Genomic DNA, 17168 nt, shown 5'->3' with positions numbered 1-17168 from the left:
TTCAAATGATTGAATTTGGTTCATGTTTTAAGCTAGATGTTATGGCATTCACAATTTTGAAAGAGGCACCATTGCTAATCATAACTATACTTAGCAATTGTTAAGTTTGTTACTTAATACCGATAAGCAGGGTAGGGGAACAAAAAAGTATGTCAACTAATCAGTAATATTCAACAATAATCAGGAGTGCTCCTACCACACATGAACCCCTGACCCTAGGTCTACACATTGCACAATTTTTGAAAAGGCACACTTGCTTATCAAAAATGTTTGATTAATACCAAGGATCAGATTTCAAACAATTCATTTTCAGTATATAAGTAGAGCCCCCCCCCTCCCCATTTTGGTATCCCTGACCCAGGGGGCCTTGAAATTCAAAATTCTGGAAGAAGAGCCCAATTCATAACTATGTAAATAGTTCATCTGCTTATTACCCAGGAGTAGAGAAAAAGATTTTCATAGATGTACTGTATTTTCACCATATAATCATTAAAGTGCCCCGTCCTAACACCAGAACCCCTGACCCTGGGGCCATAAAATTCACAATTTTGGTAGAGGCACTCTTGCTGAACATAACTATGTACTTAATTAGTTTATTTAAAACCTAGGAGCAGAGAAGATTTTCAAATATTTCATGCATTTTCACTATATAATCAATAGAGCCCCGCCCTAACACCAGAACCCCTGGCCCTGGGGCCATGAATTTCACAATTTTGGTAGAGGCACTCTTGCTCATCATAACTATTTACATAGTTAGTTTATTTAATACCTAGGAGCAGAGAAGAAGATTTTCAAAGATTTAATGCATTTTCACTATATAATCAATAGAGCCCCGCCCTAACACCAGAACCCCTGACCCTGGAGCCATGAATTTCACAATTTTGGTAGAGGCACTCTTGCTCATCATAACTTTTTATTCAATTAGTTTATTTAATACCTAGGAGCAGGGAAGAAGATTTTCAAAGATTTAATGCATTTTCACTATATAATCAATAGAGCCCCGCCCTAACACCAGAACCCCTGACCTGGGGCCATAAAATTCACAATTTATGTAGAGACGCTCTTGCTCATCATAACTATGTACTTAATTAGTTTATTTAATACTCAGGAACAGAAAAAAAGATTTTCAAAAAAATAATGCATTTTCACTATATAATCAATAGAGCCCCGCCCTAACACCAGAACCCCGGACCCTGGGGCCATAAAATTCATAATTTTGGTAGAGCCACTCTTGCTCATCATAACTAAGAACTTAATTTGTTTATTAAATTCCCAAGAGCAGAGAAGAAGATTTTCAAAGAATTAATGCATTTTCACTATATAATCAATATAGAGCCCCGCCCTAACACCAGAACCCCTGACCCTGGGGCATGAATTTCACAATTTTGGTAGAGGACTCAATGCTGATTACATTCATACCAACAGTTTGACTGCTTGATGTCCGGGAGTAAAGAAGAAGATTTTTAAAGATTGCACTAATTTTAGTGGTTTTTGCCCCACCCCCCAGGCCCCAGGGGGGCTGGGACCACGAAATTCATAATTTTGTTTCCCTTCACCCATAGATGCTCTATGCCAAAATTGGTTGAAATTGGTTCAGTGGTTTCAGAGAAGAAGCTGAAAATGTTTAAATGTTAACGCACGACGCACACCGCACGACGGACGACGACGGACAAAAACAGATAGCAATAGGTCACCTGAGTTTACTCAGGTGACCTAAAAAAAAATACCTCCCTCATCTACTTTATTGCCAATAAAATGATAAATAAAATGCCGCCCTCCCGCATCTGTTTTGGAGAAAATTGGCCTGAGAACCAGAGAATTAAATTTAGATAGCCTTAATGTCAATTTTTTTCTTCAAATTAAGAATAAAAATAATGCATGCATAAAAGCTTCATATTTATATTTCAATATACATATAAATGTTTAATAGCACATTGTTAATCATAAATAAGCAAAATCTGTACATAACATACTGCTTAAATTGTATCATGTTAGATTGTCTTTTTTAATACACATTATGAAGGAAGAACATTATCTAACATGTCTTTCTCTATCTCTCTCATTCTCTCTCTTTAAAAATTAAGTCCTTTATTGATTATTTTTAACAAGAATTTTTCATACTCTAAACAAACATTCATCATTAGGCTTTGTAGCACCTTCGGCAGAAAGCAGTTTCTAATGAATTGAGTACATTGCTAAATCTTAAGCATGCATGTATACATATGAAAAGCATATTAAATGAAGCGCTGAACAAAATTTTTGTTAACTTGTTGAAATACACATGTAATAATATTTCAGCCACATATTGTACACACTATATATGAAACAGTTACAGTTTGTAACTTAAAATGAGCAATTATCAATCTCAGAGAAATAAAACCAACATTCAACACTTGAAACTCATTCTGTAATGAGGGATATCTATTTATAGCTGACCTTCAATGATGACCTCCTCAGACTCCTGGGAGTAGGGCGTGGACACCACACTGACCGTGTCTACGGGGGTACAACTTCCTACGCTGTCATCATCATTCATTATCTCCGCAGGCATTTCTGCTAAAGTGTGCCATGTAGCTCTGCAAATAGAGTTGTAAAATTTATTACATGATTACCTAGTTTGACCCTAATCTTTTCAGTCGGAAAATGTTTCTTATTTAAAAGTTTGATATATTTGTCTTCATGTTTACTTTACCTGACTTGACTTTTCCCTACTACTTTTCCGTGACTGAGAATGGAGGTCGCAAATGAACCATCTTCAATAAAACTGTAACGAAATTATTAAATATATATAAATGTGCAAATACATATGTATTTATCCAAGTTTTTGTCTTTGAAAATTGTGAGTTGATTAATTTTTTTTTTACCATACGTAACAGTATTTTATATTCAGACGCTACATTTCAGCAAAGTATTAAGGACACAGCTTAAAATATGAATTTGCAACTTGTCATGACCTGAATTCCGACCTGATTTTTTCGGTGGTCTCCGTTTCCTTAGGTAGAATGATACAGGGAATCTCTTTGGCTTGATTTAACCGATCCAGAATCTGCTTGGCATTCAATGTTACTTCATTATTATTGTTCAACACTCGTTGAGCTGCTGCAACATAAAGAAAGCAATTATATACAATTAAACATGCTTATAATGAATTTACATTAAAACTGAAGTGATTTTCAATCCTAAAGACTTGAAAATATGTTGTAAATTTAACGAACGAAACAAATTATGCTTATAGCGAAGCAAAATCATCCATCCCTAGTGCTTCATTATAAGCAAATTTTACTGTACATCTCTTGAAATGTAACATGTAATGACACAAAGAAAGAAGACAGTACTGAAAATAATGATGCTTGTTGTCATTGAATGAATATTTATTTCCATGCAAACCCATCTTTTCATAGCATGCAAAATTCACACAAATTGGCAAATACTTTTGCTCGTGTGACTTGTAATCAAACTGCTAACCTCTTATGGCCACCTCCAGCTTCATTCTCTCATCCTGCATCTGGTGTCTCTGTTGGAAAAAAAATGGCAAGACATTTATTTTCTTCTAATATCACATGCTAAAATCTATCCTGTGTTATTAAATTCTTGGTACAGACTAATTTAAAATAATAAAAACATTTTTTTTATCTTAAGCATAAAAGTTGACTGTACTACATGTATTGACTGCACCACTTTCAATTCCTTTCACTAGATTCAGGAATGAAACCATGTGACATCTATTTTCCATAATACATCCTACTAAACATGGCTCAGTATTTCATTGTCTACAATTGATATGTCTACCAGAAACTAGATATTCTGTTGTTTTGTGATTACGTTATTTATACCAGATTTTCCAGAGGTTCTACACCTTCTCTGTATGCAGCAAACACTTCATCTATCAGCTGTTTCTCTCTGAAATACATGTATATTGTATGTACTGCTCTTTTATACTGACAATATTCCAATCAGTATAAAATCATAAAGATTAAAGACTCAAGAAAAATTATCAAATTATATAAATTAACATTTTTATTCTTTTTTCTAAATGTTTAATACAAACAGTATCAAAATAAGCACATTTGTTAAGACATAATACGAAATAATTAATCTTTGAGGATATATGAGCATAAATAATGATATATACGAGTATAATACATGACATCTTTCATACCTGGCTTGGAGTAGTCCATGTAACTCTTGGAAGTGTTCCCTGATCTCATATATCACAGCAGCTGTCTCCACTTTTGTATCGGGGAAGAATTCTGTCACTGTCTGTAAAACAAGAAATAAGACATGCCTACATATACTTTTTTTTTTTTTTTTTTTTTACCAATTGCTCTTTATTTGTAATATCATCATCATGCTTGTTCTATCATTTGGATCCTCCTCCTTCTATTTGTAAATCTTTTTGATCCTCCGGGGTCGAAATTTGATTAATAAAATCTTGTATCTTGGGCTATCTAAATTTAATTCCCTGGTTCTCAGGCCAATTTTCTCCAAAACAGATGCGGGAGGGCGGCAGTTTATTTTTCATTTTATTGGCAATAAAGTAGATGAGGGAGGTATTTTTTTTAATTTTAATTTCCTAATTTTCTTTAACATAAAGATAATTTTTTTAATCACATTTATACTTTCCATTTCTGGTCAAAATTTCTGCTTTATCCATTGCTTAATAGCATGTAAATATCGTAGGTAATGTCCTCGAATGTATTTTCAAACGAGGTAGCCAAAATCTCATTGTAAATGACTACCAGAAGTAATATTTGAATACTAAACTACGAAAGAAACAAGAGGCCCAAGGGCCTTGAATCGCTCTTCTGATAAATTGTACAATCTATCACTTCTATTAGAAGCCTCCAACTCTATTAGTATCATAAGAACCAAAATGCATCAACTTACAAAGTTTGATAATATTTAGCCAGTTAAGACTGAAGATATAATATAATAATAAAATACCATAAAGTAGGTCACAGTGACCTACCTTTTGATTGAAATTTTCTGAGGACTCAAGATACATAAATTGACAAAGACTGATGAGTACCTGAGATATTCAAAAGTAGGTCACCATGACTTACTTTTTGGTCAACATTCTCTGAAAACCCAATATGCATCATCTTACAAAGTTTGACGATTCTAAGCCAATTAGTACCAGAGATAATTAAATATAGCCAACAAATGTCAAAAGTAGGTCACGGTGACCTACTTTTTGGTCGACGTTATTCAAAAACCAAAAATGCCTAAACTGACAAAATTTGAAGATTCTAAGCCAGTAAGTACTCGAGATATTCAAAATTAGGTCACCGTGACCTACTTCTTGTTGGACATTCAATGAAACCCTAAGATGCCTCAACTGACAAAGTTTGATAATTCCGAGCCAATAAGTACCAGATATAATTAAATATAGCCATAAAATGTCAAAAGTAGGTCACAGTGACCTACTTTTGGGTCGACGTTTTCCGAAAACCCAAGGTGCCTAAACTGACCAAGTTTGATGATTCTAAGCTAATACATACCTGAGATATTCAAAAGTAGGTCACCGTGACCTACTTTTTGGTCGACATTCTCCGAAAACCCAAGATGCCTCAACTGACAAAGTTTAATGATTCTTAGCCAATTAGTGCCTGAGATACTTAAATATAGCCATAAAATGTCAAAAGTAGGTCACTGTGACCTAATTTTTGGTCCACAATCTCTGAAGACCCAAGATGCATCAACTGACAAAGTTTGATCATTTTAGGTCAATAAGTACCAGAGATACTTAATTTTAGTCACAAAAGGTCAAAAGTAGGTCACCATGACCTACTTTTTGGTCGTAACTCTCTGAAAACCCAAGATGCATCAACTCACAAAGTTTGATCATGCTAAGCCAATTAGTACTGGAGATACTTAAATAAAGCCATAAAATGTCAAAAGTAGGTCACCGTGACCTACTTTTTGGTCGTAACTCTCCGAAAACCAAATATGCATCGACTCACAAAGTTGGAAGATTCTAAGCCAATAAATACCTAAGATACTTAAATATAGCCATAAAATGTCGAAAGTAGGTCACCGTGACCTATATTTTGGTCGACATTTTTCAAAGACCCAAGATGCATCTACTGACCAAGTTTGATGATTGTAGGTCTGAAGGTAATCAAAATATGCGATTTAAACAATTTGAAAACAAAAGTCAGCAAAATTCAAAAAGTAGGTCACAGTGACCTACTTTTTCATAAATATGTTTTAAAGTCCCAAGATGCATCAAAGTACAAGATTTGATGATTCTAAACCTCACAGTGTCTGAAATAATGTGATTTAATGTTTTTAAAAGGATAAGTCATAAAGTTCAAAAAGTAGGTCACGGTGACCTACTTTTAAGTTGACAGTGTTCGAGGACCCAAGATGCATCAACTGACAAAGTTTGATGATCATAGGCCTTAAAGTGTCCAAAATATGCCTTCAAATCAATTTGAAAACAAATCCCTGCAAAATTTAAAAAGTAGGTCACCGTGACCTACTTTTGAGTTAACATGATGTGAAGTCGTAAGATGCATCAACTTACAAGATTTGATGATCCTAGTCCTTATAGTAAGCAAAATATACACGTTTTTATTAATTGTAAATTTAGGTCAACTTTGAAGTGACCTTGAGACCACGCCCTTTGCCCCAGGGTCATGCCTTGAACAATTTTTAATCTTCAACATATCCTAATCCTTGTATGTAAGTTTGGTGAAAATCTGCCTGGTGGTTCTGGAGAAGAAGATTTTTTAGCAACCAGTACTTTTGGTTTTGTTTTCCTGATTATCTCCCCTTGTTTTAGGGTCCCAACCCTTATTTTAGTATAAATGGTAGCCCTTGGGCCAAGGATACCCTGTGACAAATTTGACACTGATTGGCCAAGGGGTTCTTGAGTTATGGCCCATATTCTAAAAAGTTAACGCACACCGCACACCGCACAAATGGCCATAGCATTAGCTCTTTGAGCCTTTGGCTCAGAAGAGCTAATGAGGTCGGAATTTTTTTTCTCGGATTGGTCTCCGCAACACCAACTTTTTATTTTATCAAAAATACAATAAAATCGGCAATGCGGCTACCTCAAAATGGATGCACGCGGGCCTGAGAACAAAGATTCTAATTTTATGTGGCCTTGTATACAAAGTAGTTGGTTAAAGGCTTTTCTAGTCAATATGGATACCCATACAAAGTATACAGGAGGAGAGATTTGGAATAGGAATGACCACTAACAGTAAACTACATAAGAAAGGTTCCACTGAATACTTAGTAGTTTCTATTGTGTAGGCTTTTTTTATTTATTAATAAAACAGAAATATAAATTACCTTGTCAACTTTAATCAATTTTCTTACAACTTTGTTGGCAAGATGCAAAGCTGGCTCCATTTCAGAGAAAACTGTTTTGTTCTGAAAATATGAAGAAATTGCTAAACATCCTCAAACAATACATAACTTTTTTTATTTCTTTAAGCAGGACTAATAAGAAAGCCTCAAAGAAAAAAGTTTTTGAATTTGTCTCCTTGTCTTCATTTAAACTTACTAGAACCCATTAGACGCAGAGTACCTTTTCTTCCATAGATGTAATGACATGATCCTTGTGGTTCCCAAATATCACACACTTGGAGCAGATTGGCATTTTGTCATCTTCACAATAATATTCCAGTTCTCTCCCTTCATGCAGTGGACAATCCTGAGTTAACTCCCCTTTTAAACTGCAAAAGCATTATGTAAACCATTTATACTCTATACATTATAGTGTGCCCTGTTGGTAGATATTTCATATTCATACCAGTACATGCTACTTAAAATTTGCACTAAGGCGTAACAAAAAAATATGTTTGTTTACGGTTACCCGACCGACCCTAATTTTAATCGCCGACCCAAACTTTTTTTTCATCATAAAAATCCGGAAGTTACTGGCCGGTCAATTTAACTTTTACATTCATCTTTGAAATCGAAATTGAAAGTACAGAAACAAAACCAGTGGCAGTGAGTTCAAGATCTACGTCAACGCATTCGTTGCAATTTGCTTACCATTGCGTGGCAGTTGCAGGGGTGTGCAACTAGCATCGCCCAACGCCCGGTGCTACCGTTTTTTGGGGGTAGTAAAAATAAAATTAAAATTATGCATATAATAAATGAGAAACACAAACGGTATTTTCACTCAATGTTTTCAGTGTGCGAAACTAACTTCAAAGTCCTATAGACTTTCAGTCCATAGACATTTCATTTTCTATAGACCGCAGCAACTTCCTATGGACCGAAATTTAGAATACTACATTCAATGCTAAAATATTGAAATTAAAATAAACGTATTTGATGTAAAATGGTGAAATAATTACACTTTCCAGTAGTTTTTGTACTGGATAAAAGATTACAACAAGAATCAAAAAACACGGTAAGACGACTGACTACAACAGCATTGATAAACGACTCAAACATTGAGAATGTCTGTCTGATAGACAAGAGTAATAATAATTCCCGAGCGTGCACCTTCAACATACTTTAAACGGTCGAAGAAGGACATGTTTCTTCTGCACTGTTTTGGTGTCCGCGGCCATTAAGTAATCACAACTTAACCTCCCCTTATGTTAAAAATAAAATATTCGATTCGAATTATTTCTGCATACATCGTGGAACAAACTATTATAACTAAGGGGTGAACGGAATACATCAGTGTAATACAGACGTTTTATTTAAACTGGTCCTCCTTTTTGTGGTTTGTTTATCATTGTTTATTAGAGACAAGCAGGGAACCAGTTTCTTACTCAGAATTCCTATAGACAAGTCGGTCTATTAATATTTCGATCGGTATAGACCGACTAGATTTTCTATAGACATTGTCTACCGGTCCACCGTTAATTTCGCACACTGTGTTTTGCTATTTAATTTCCAACTATTGAAAATTTTCCAGGCAGCATGCTCCTACTGTTCTTAAATCACTTTAATCTCATCCATTTTGCAGTACTACCTGACTTATTTACTTAAAAAAACGATCGTTTTTTTCCTAATCCGAATTTCCTCCATTCCTCTGTTAATAGTAAATGCATGCAGATATCTCATTCAATTATATACGATCCCCCAATCAACTGATAGCTAAGTGTTATGTGATTAAACTTTAATATATATCAATTATACTTAAAGGTTTGAAATGAAAATAAAATGATTTTTGCTTCATTTTAGATCATGTAGATAAGCTAGACTAGTGCAATATGTTCAGAGAAGAAAAGGTAATTTCTTAAAATTTATAAACTTCAACTTTAAAAGGAATGGCTTAGGACCTGGCCTGGCTTTCTCAACAATGAACTTTTTAAAATATTAGTTTTTACAATTTTTTGTTGCCCCTATATTTGGACTGGTCACTTTTAACTGCAGACTAGTAACTTTATTGCTGTTACAAACCTGCGGGTTAGTACTTGATTTTTTTTTCAATTGCACACCCCTGAGTTATAAGGCAGTTGGCAAGAAAGATAATATTGTCTACCACCCATATTACAACCCCAAACAAAAGTAAGGCACCATACAATGGTAAAACTGTTTTTTAATTCAACCAATTCATGTGAATTTGTGTATAAAAAAATTCAATAAAATAAAAAAAAAATCCTACCTACCGACCCTATTTTATTTCAGCATGTAACAGTAAACAAAGTTATTTTTTTGTTTGGCCTAATACCTATTTAAAATTGTATCGTGAAAACATTATACCTTATAAGCAGAATTTTTAGCAAGGATTTAATTTTGGCATTGTTAGTGAGGGTTATGCGATCCCTAATATTGAATATCGCTAAAAATTAATTGCATTTTATTTGTATTAGGTTCTAACGAGAGCATTTTAAAATCGCTAAAATTACATCTCGCTAAAATTAAAATACCAGTTTTTAGAGACAAATAGCTAAATTTGTCTTGCTAAAATTTCCACTTATAAGAAGGTAATTATATTAATTCACTTATAAAAAGATTACATCCTACATGTAAATACTTTCGGTCAAACATGTTATGGAATATTTTATAAATTCAGAAGAAAAGAACTTTATAGTACCTGTCCTCACTTTCCATTGGCAAAGCTTGGTGCTGTTTTAAAGTATTGGACTTGGAATGGACCTACAGGAGATTTACAAAAACATGTAAATTGTATACATCAATGTATTTATCATTACAACTAATGACATTTTTCTGGACCATTAATTTGGATGCAGATGGAATCTTTCTTACAAATGTAGTTTAAAGCAACATCTAGATGTACATGCATATGCATACTCAACATTTTCTGTTTATTTTTTCATCACTTGTACCTTTTCAAAGCATCCATGACACATTATGACATCACACTTGTCACATCGACACATCGCTAATCTTCGAAAACACTCTCGGCACATTTTTTCCTTCTCTGCAAAAAGTTGTATAGCCATTAAGTAATGGTTTAAAATATAATATTTCATCCAAAACAGATTCAACCAAAATTATTTAAACTTTTTTGCTACTAAATGTTTTCCCTTTTTCAACTTAAGCCTGATTTATAGAGCTACCTCCTTTATCTGGGGCAGTCCTGAACCCAGGGTTCTGTACCATTCCTGCTGGGGATAACTTCTCAAGTTCTCTGAAGAGCAATGAATAAAATATGAAAAAGAAAATATCTTCAACCAAACCATTTTAATATTACACTAAGGATATTTTCTATGAGGCTTTAAAGTTCTGTTAAAAATTCAAATTGTCAAATGTAAGAAAGCCCTTCCAATATTTTATCTTGGGGAAAAAAATACTTCATATTTGAAAAAATAATACTGTAAGAAAGTTTAATACTAATAAACTGAATCATTTATTGTAAATAATTTCTATTCATCACAAAAGGCAAACATTTTCTCAAATTCTAATGCTAAGTTCAGTAGAGATTGAGACTTACTGATTGAGCAGTGCCCTCTGTTGACACAACATCCATCCTGTTACATAGACATCTGGCCACAGATTCTTCACACTGGCCTCTCCTTGTGGTAATTCTGTCACTGTCTGAAACATAATACATCAATTTACTGCTAAATCTCTATAAAAGCTCAATTTCAGTTCAAGGTTATGAGGTTCAATGCAAGTAGCAAGCTTACAATACAGATAATTTTATTGTGTTCATTGATCAGTACAAACTGTTGTCAAGTTCACCTAACCTTCAATTCTCAATCATGCCTTTCAGTGTGACACATTGACCCTGAAAAGCACCAATGTTTTTTTCTGAAACTAACCTTGCATGTTGGACATGACACAGAGGTCTTCGTCTCTCTGGCCATCTTAGTGAGACATCCCTCACAGAATGTGTGGCCACAGTCCAGAATAAGAGGATTTCTGTGTTGCCGATTGTGCTCTTAAAGTAAAATAAAACAGATTCATATACACTGTACAAGTTGACTTCAATTCCTAGACATTGCGGGACTATTCGAAAATGTTGACATATCAGAAAAATAGACTTGAAATCCAAAATTTCATCATATAGCAATACAAAGACAAGTACATGGCTTCAAAGGTTTCAGCAATTCCTTTAAATTTATTACAAAATCTAAGGAGTTATACAAAAATCTTAGGCCAGCATTTTTTTATTTTTAGGTTTACGAACATCAGAATGAAAAAGTCCCGTAGGAGGAGGAAATAAAAAAAAAATAAAATTATATTTTGGATAAATTATTGACTTTTCTACATTAATTTTTGCTTTTTTTTTTTATGCTCTCCTAACAGGCTTCTTGCCACTGGACACATAAGGGTTACAAAGGGGAAAATACAACCTTTAATTGTTTATTTCATCATCTACCAGTTGGGGGCAGTGATATAAATCTTTTGATGTTGGACAAAATACAGATTTTTTTTAAAAAATCAATTTTTTAAATCTCTTTTAATATATCTTCATTTTTGTTTTTAATGTGTGTTAGGTAGAAATTATTCTAAAATATTAATATATTATATTTGAGACCTATAAAAGTAATAATTCCTTTCATAAAACAGACGGGGAGTATTCCCAAGGAGTATTGAGGAGTAGGGTGGAATTTTTTTTAATTAAGTGTAAAATAATTTTTCTGGCTGCCATAAACGATACTACATGCCAGTATATATTTGTGTATCATTGATTTTAAATAGTTGAAATATTTTATTTCTTTAGGCTATTGTTTATTTCTTCCTCAAGTGGACTTAACTTCTCCAATAGTTTTATTCATTACATCTGATGCATTAGCGACCCTTTTCTGAAGAATGATGCTAAGACTGTAAGCTATGACAGAAACCTAAACAATGTCTCTGACAATAGCTACCATGGGCAGTTTTAAACCTCTGGGAGGAAAATAATTTACAATTACAGTTACTTTTGAATACGGATACATAATTATCTCACCACCATGTCACTTTGCAACAAAGTCGTCAGCATTTTATTGTTCTCTGAACGGGTGAAACGTTTTGAATGGCACTCTTATCGATAAATATTTACATTAAACCAAGCTTTAGTGCTGCATTTAAAACCGGAAGTACGAGTTCGTAAATTTGAAATCTCGATCCCGACTCAAATTTGACTTCGGAAAGAAAAAAATCTGTTTTTCTCAATTTTATTTTTTTTCTGAAAATTCAAAAACTTGAGCGGCGGGTTTGTAAACCTAAAAATAAAAAAATGCTGGCCTTATTGGTCAAACATGTTAATTCTCCAGATACAAAGCATTCTAAATTTACTAAATTTCCATCTAATAATAGTGAATACTACAGTCCCTGAAACGTTCTACTTTCCCACCTGAACGGTGAACGAACGCTGAACGAACGGTGAATGAACGCAGAGCGAACGGTGAGTGAACGATGTGCGAACGCTGAACGCAACTTGGTGAACGATATGTGAACGGTGAACGGTGAGTGAACGCCGAACGCGAACGGAGCGCGAACGCGAGCGCAAAGTGAACGGTGAACGAACGGTGAAAGCAAGATGAACGATTTATTCGGAATGCCTCCTATCTTTTCATTGAAATTATTCTATTATTCTATAATTCTAATTTCAGGTGCTTTAATATAAAAATTAACAATAGATAAATAAAAAAATAATTAAATAAATGAATAATAAAAAGTTTTGTACCTATGTTTTATTTTATAACACGATTTTAATTGCCGTAAAAATGTGTATTTGTTACCGAACGCGTGTAGTTTGAATATAAAATTAATCTATTCATATAGTAGATATGCTTATTCTTTTAACTAATAAAATAATGTGGACTTCAGATGATAAAACTACTACTTATTGAATGTATTAATTACATTGTACGCGGTGCATACATGAACAAACTAATTATCGCTTGTAAACAAACAATATAGTAAGTCGTACAGTATTATGTTCTCGTCAAATAGTGTGCCCTATTGTGATAAACCGTACAGTTTAGATGTTTAACGTTTTTTTTCTCTAATGTTAATTCTTGTTTACTGGTTATTGTGGTCAAGATACTTTTAAAATTTTAAATACACCAAAAATAAATATTTTTTTTTTTTTTTTTTTTTTTTTTTACAAATAAACATTTCTAAAAGCTTACATAAATATTTCGTCGGCGAATGTACATGCACACGACATAATTTTCGGGAATTTGTTTATCAGTATTTAGCTCTGGAGCTTAATTTTTTAAATTTCTGCAAATGAAAAATTGATAAATAATTGGTAAAATCATTTTTAGAGATTCGCAAGCATTGAATCAATGGAAACATGGATATAACTTGTAATTTAAGACATTTCATGCTGCGTTTTTTTTTCAATCGTATTCCACTTTCTGCATATTATGAAATCCAATTCAATCAAATTTTACGGTCCACCTACATGTACACCTTCTGATAGAACAAACAAATCCGTTTTCTTAAGTCTGAGAATTACCTAAATAATTATTTATAATCTGAAACATTAAAATAAGTCTTAAATGTATTTAGTTCCAGAAAAAGTCAATGAATAATATTGATAATTCTTTGAAATCTTAAATCGGTACAGTACAAGCCGTTTATTATAATAGCTTATTTGTCAGGCCAAAACTTTATAATAACCGACTATGATTATAACCATAGACAGCTGAAATTCATCTCCGAGGTCTGACATGAACATGACTTGATCAATAACATGCCTGTCGTTTTTACACTATATTTAATAAGTATTATAGTATTAATTTAATATTTTTAGGTTTTTTTTGAAAAACAAGTTAGCTAACATATCATTTTACTTTTTTTACTTACTGTTTCAACATTTTGTATAAATAAATTCACTTTCCTAAAGCTTAATAATCTCCGAACTCAATCTTCTAGATGTCTTGGCATCCATCTTGTTAACTTTCATTTTGATCTACTTTCGTTTTTAGGTTCTATGATCAATTCAATCTATTAATAATTCGTTTTTTTTTTTTTTTTTTTTTTTTTTTTTTTACGTTGCAGTTTTAATGAAACACAAAACAAAAAGAGAAAATATCTATAAAAAATATATAAAAACGTACAAACGAAAAAAACATTTAGTTACAAAAATGTTAGTTCAACATTTCAGCATAACACAACTTGCTTACCAACTACACAATATTTACGGTATCAAAATTATGTTACAACATAACAGAACATGACTTAATATTGTTTAATTCTTTCTCATTCTTTTTCAACCTTCAAGCTATTAAGTGTCAGGGAAAATTCATCTAAAACACAAGCCCAATTATTTTCTTCCTTGAACCCAAGCGCTAATTACACTTAATGGTGCCGTTTAATTGAAATTAAATTAATTGATATACTGATGTAAATCAAAGCCGCTTGGACAGGCTGGTTAAAAAGTTAATTTCACATCACTTCTGAATAAATTTGACAATTTATAAATGGGATTAATTATGACCATTGATCAGGCAACAAGCGTAAGATAGCTTGGGTAAATTGACACTTAATTTAGATTCAACACATTTTGGTAAAACACATTTATTATCAATGTACAATTAAACAAAAGAAGAAAATAAGATTGTGGATGGCTTCCTGTTGTTGTGTAATGTACTTTGTGAAATAAACAAACTTCCAGTCATCGCTCAGGTAAAGTGCGCTGGAGTGTGACTAATCCCCCTCAGTCAAGCCATTGTGTATAGACAAGCGACAGTGCATGGGCCACAGGTGTTGACAGGTGTTATCTTTTGTTTTGTTAATTGTCTCCAGAGTGAAAAAGGTGTGAAAAAAATATTTCGGACGAAATTTTTCTATGATAGTAACCGAAGTACACACTTTTACCTATGATAATAACGTAAGAAATTAACATTGAATCATTAAGAAATGGTTTTGTGTTTTAAATATCTATGATAAAAAACGGCCTATGATATAAAACAGGTATTAAATAAAACGGCCTGTACTGTATTACATGTAAGCCATATTTCGTTTTGAAAATACTACTGTTGGCACAAATTTATTCTAAAATAATATTGTTTAATGACTGTTTGATGTTGGGTTTAAGACTGATTTTCTTGAGTTACAATACACATTTGATATTAAGTAAAATGTACTGAAAGTACTAAGAATTTTATTTCGGGGAGAAAAGGCACCGGGAGTGGGGGGGGGGGGGGGGCTTAATTATACTGAATGGCAAACATATAATTTGGTACGGTGATGGAAGGAATTTTCTATCTCTAATAAAAGATTATTTTAAAAAGTTGGTGTTTTCTAAAATTTAAAACCACACTATCAATTTAATTAGCTCAAAAAAATATTTAATTAACTGAATATTTGCAGTACTGTTCTTAATTCTAAGACCTACGTGTAGTTTGAAACACGTGTTACTGTAGGAATAATTTTTTGTGTATTCATGTCTTGTAAAAGCATTAATTATTATACATCCATTGGTGTTTTGTCGTCTTTAACATTACAACAAATTCTTGCCGTGTGTAAAGCATTTGTACATTGCCTTTTTTAAAATTTAATATTTTAGCATCGTTCTACATACATGTACAGTAGGTACTTAATGTTTTATTTTCCAGGGAAATTTCATGAATAAAGTAACAGCTGAGTTATGACAATAAAAATATAAATACCATAGATAATTTTTGCAATGAAATAATTATTCTTCAAACACGATATCTAAGTTATTTAATTAAAAAACGTGTAAATCCTTACCATCAAAAAGATAAGTCCTTTCACTTCAGAGTTCCGAATGACAATAAAGACTGAACGATAAGTGAACGGTGAACGCAAGGTGAACGCAAAGTAAACGGAACGAAGAGCGAACGGTGAACGTTTTGTGAACGGTGAACGCGAGCGCACGGTGAACGCAATACTGTGAACGGAGAGCGAACGTTTAACGCACGCTGAACGAACGGTGAACGAACGGTGAGCGAACAGAAAAATGGGAAAGTAGAACGTTTTTGGGACTGTAGCATTCAGTGTGCAATTTATTTTGCTTTTTTTTAAGCAGAGGATATGAAATTTTTTTTTTTTATTTCAGAACATTTAAGAACAATTTTTTTTTTAAATTGTGCATGAATCATAGCTAATTCAATAAATCGTGTTAGAAGAAAATGAGTGGGGCAATATTAAAAGATACAAAATATAACCAATTCAATAAATTAACATTATGGATGTGATTTCTAGTGCGTGTTCCATTCCTGGTTAAATATAGCACATTAGAGAAAAATCAGAAAAAGTTATTGCTTTCTTATCACCTAATTCATTACAACTCACTTGTAGGATTTATGCCTATTTCTAATTAATTTTCACTTTACCATGTTTACTGATAAAACTGCTGAATCTTTACGCTGGAGTTACCTTTCCCTTGTTCATTTAGTTTAATCATGCATTAAGCAAATTCTATATAACGACACATAAAAATAAAATAACAACATTAACCTGTTAAGGAATGATTTATGCTACAATACTTAAGATCTAAAAACTGGGTCACTGATGCATTATTTTGCATGACTGTCAGCGTTATTATTCCCACAACGTGGAGGATTTGCAGGACAGTATGCATGCCTAGTTTCCAGAGAGAAGTATCCCATTGATATAATATGATTACCTTTCGTAACAAAGAACCCATTGCACTTCGGACAAGATGGGTTTCGCTGCAAAGAGGAGATGTGAGACAAATTATTTGGTAACATTTTCCCACCACCTGTCGAAGACTGAGTTCCCGCGCTTGAATGATTCGGTAACTCGGTCTTTTAATTTTCGTACGTGTTTTTATCACATAGAAAATAATGATA

At 33.0% G+C, this 17168-nt stretch overlaps 1 protein-coding gene across 1 annotated transcript; it reads right to left on the bottom strand.

Annotated features, from left to right (window-relative positions):
- Positions 1-2436: 2436 nt before the first annotated feature.
- LOC134247005 (E3 ubiquitin-protein ligase arc-1-like) lies at positions 2437-17106 on the bottom strand (the record flags this gene model as incomplete). Its single annotated transcript, XM_062729358.1, has 14 exons — positions 16982-17106; positions 11211-11329; positions 10880-10983; positions 10506-10576; positions 10272-10366; positions 10019-10080; positions 7544-7691; positions 7306-7386; positions 4160-4260; positions 3834-3900; positions 3466-3514; positions 2967-3099; positions 2693-2764; positions 2437-2576 (listed from the first exon to the last, which is right to left on the bottom strand). Coding segments are annotated over exons 1-14 (1327 nt in total), but the record flags the coding sequence as incomplete, so codon positions are not given.
- Between the last annotated feature and the right edge of the window lie 62 nt (positions 17107-17168).

Source organism: Saccostrea cucullata, unplaced genomic scaffold (assembly GCF_032062105.1).
Source record: "Saccostrea cucullata isolate Sc308-1 unplaced genomic scaffold, CSIRO_AGI_Scuc_v1 ctg7249, whole genome shotgun sequence".
In the NCBI taxonomy this organism is placed as follows: Eukaryota; Metazoa; Mollusca; class Bivalvia; order Ostreida; family Ostreidae; genus Saccostrea; species Saccostrea cuccullata.
The sequence above is the reverse complement of the archived record's forward strand: the minus strand, read 5'-3'. Positions and strand labels throughout refer to the sequence as shown.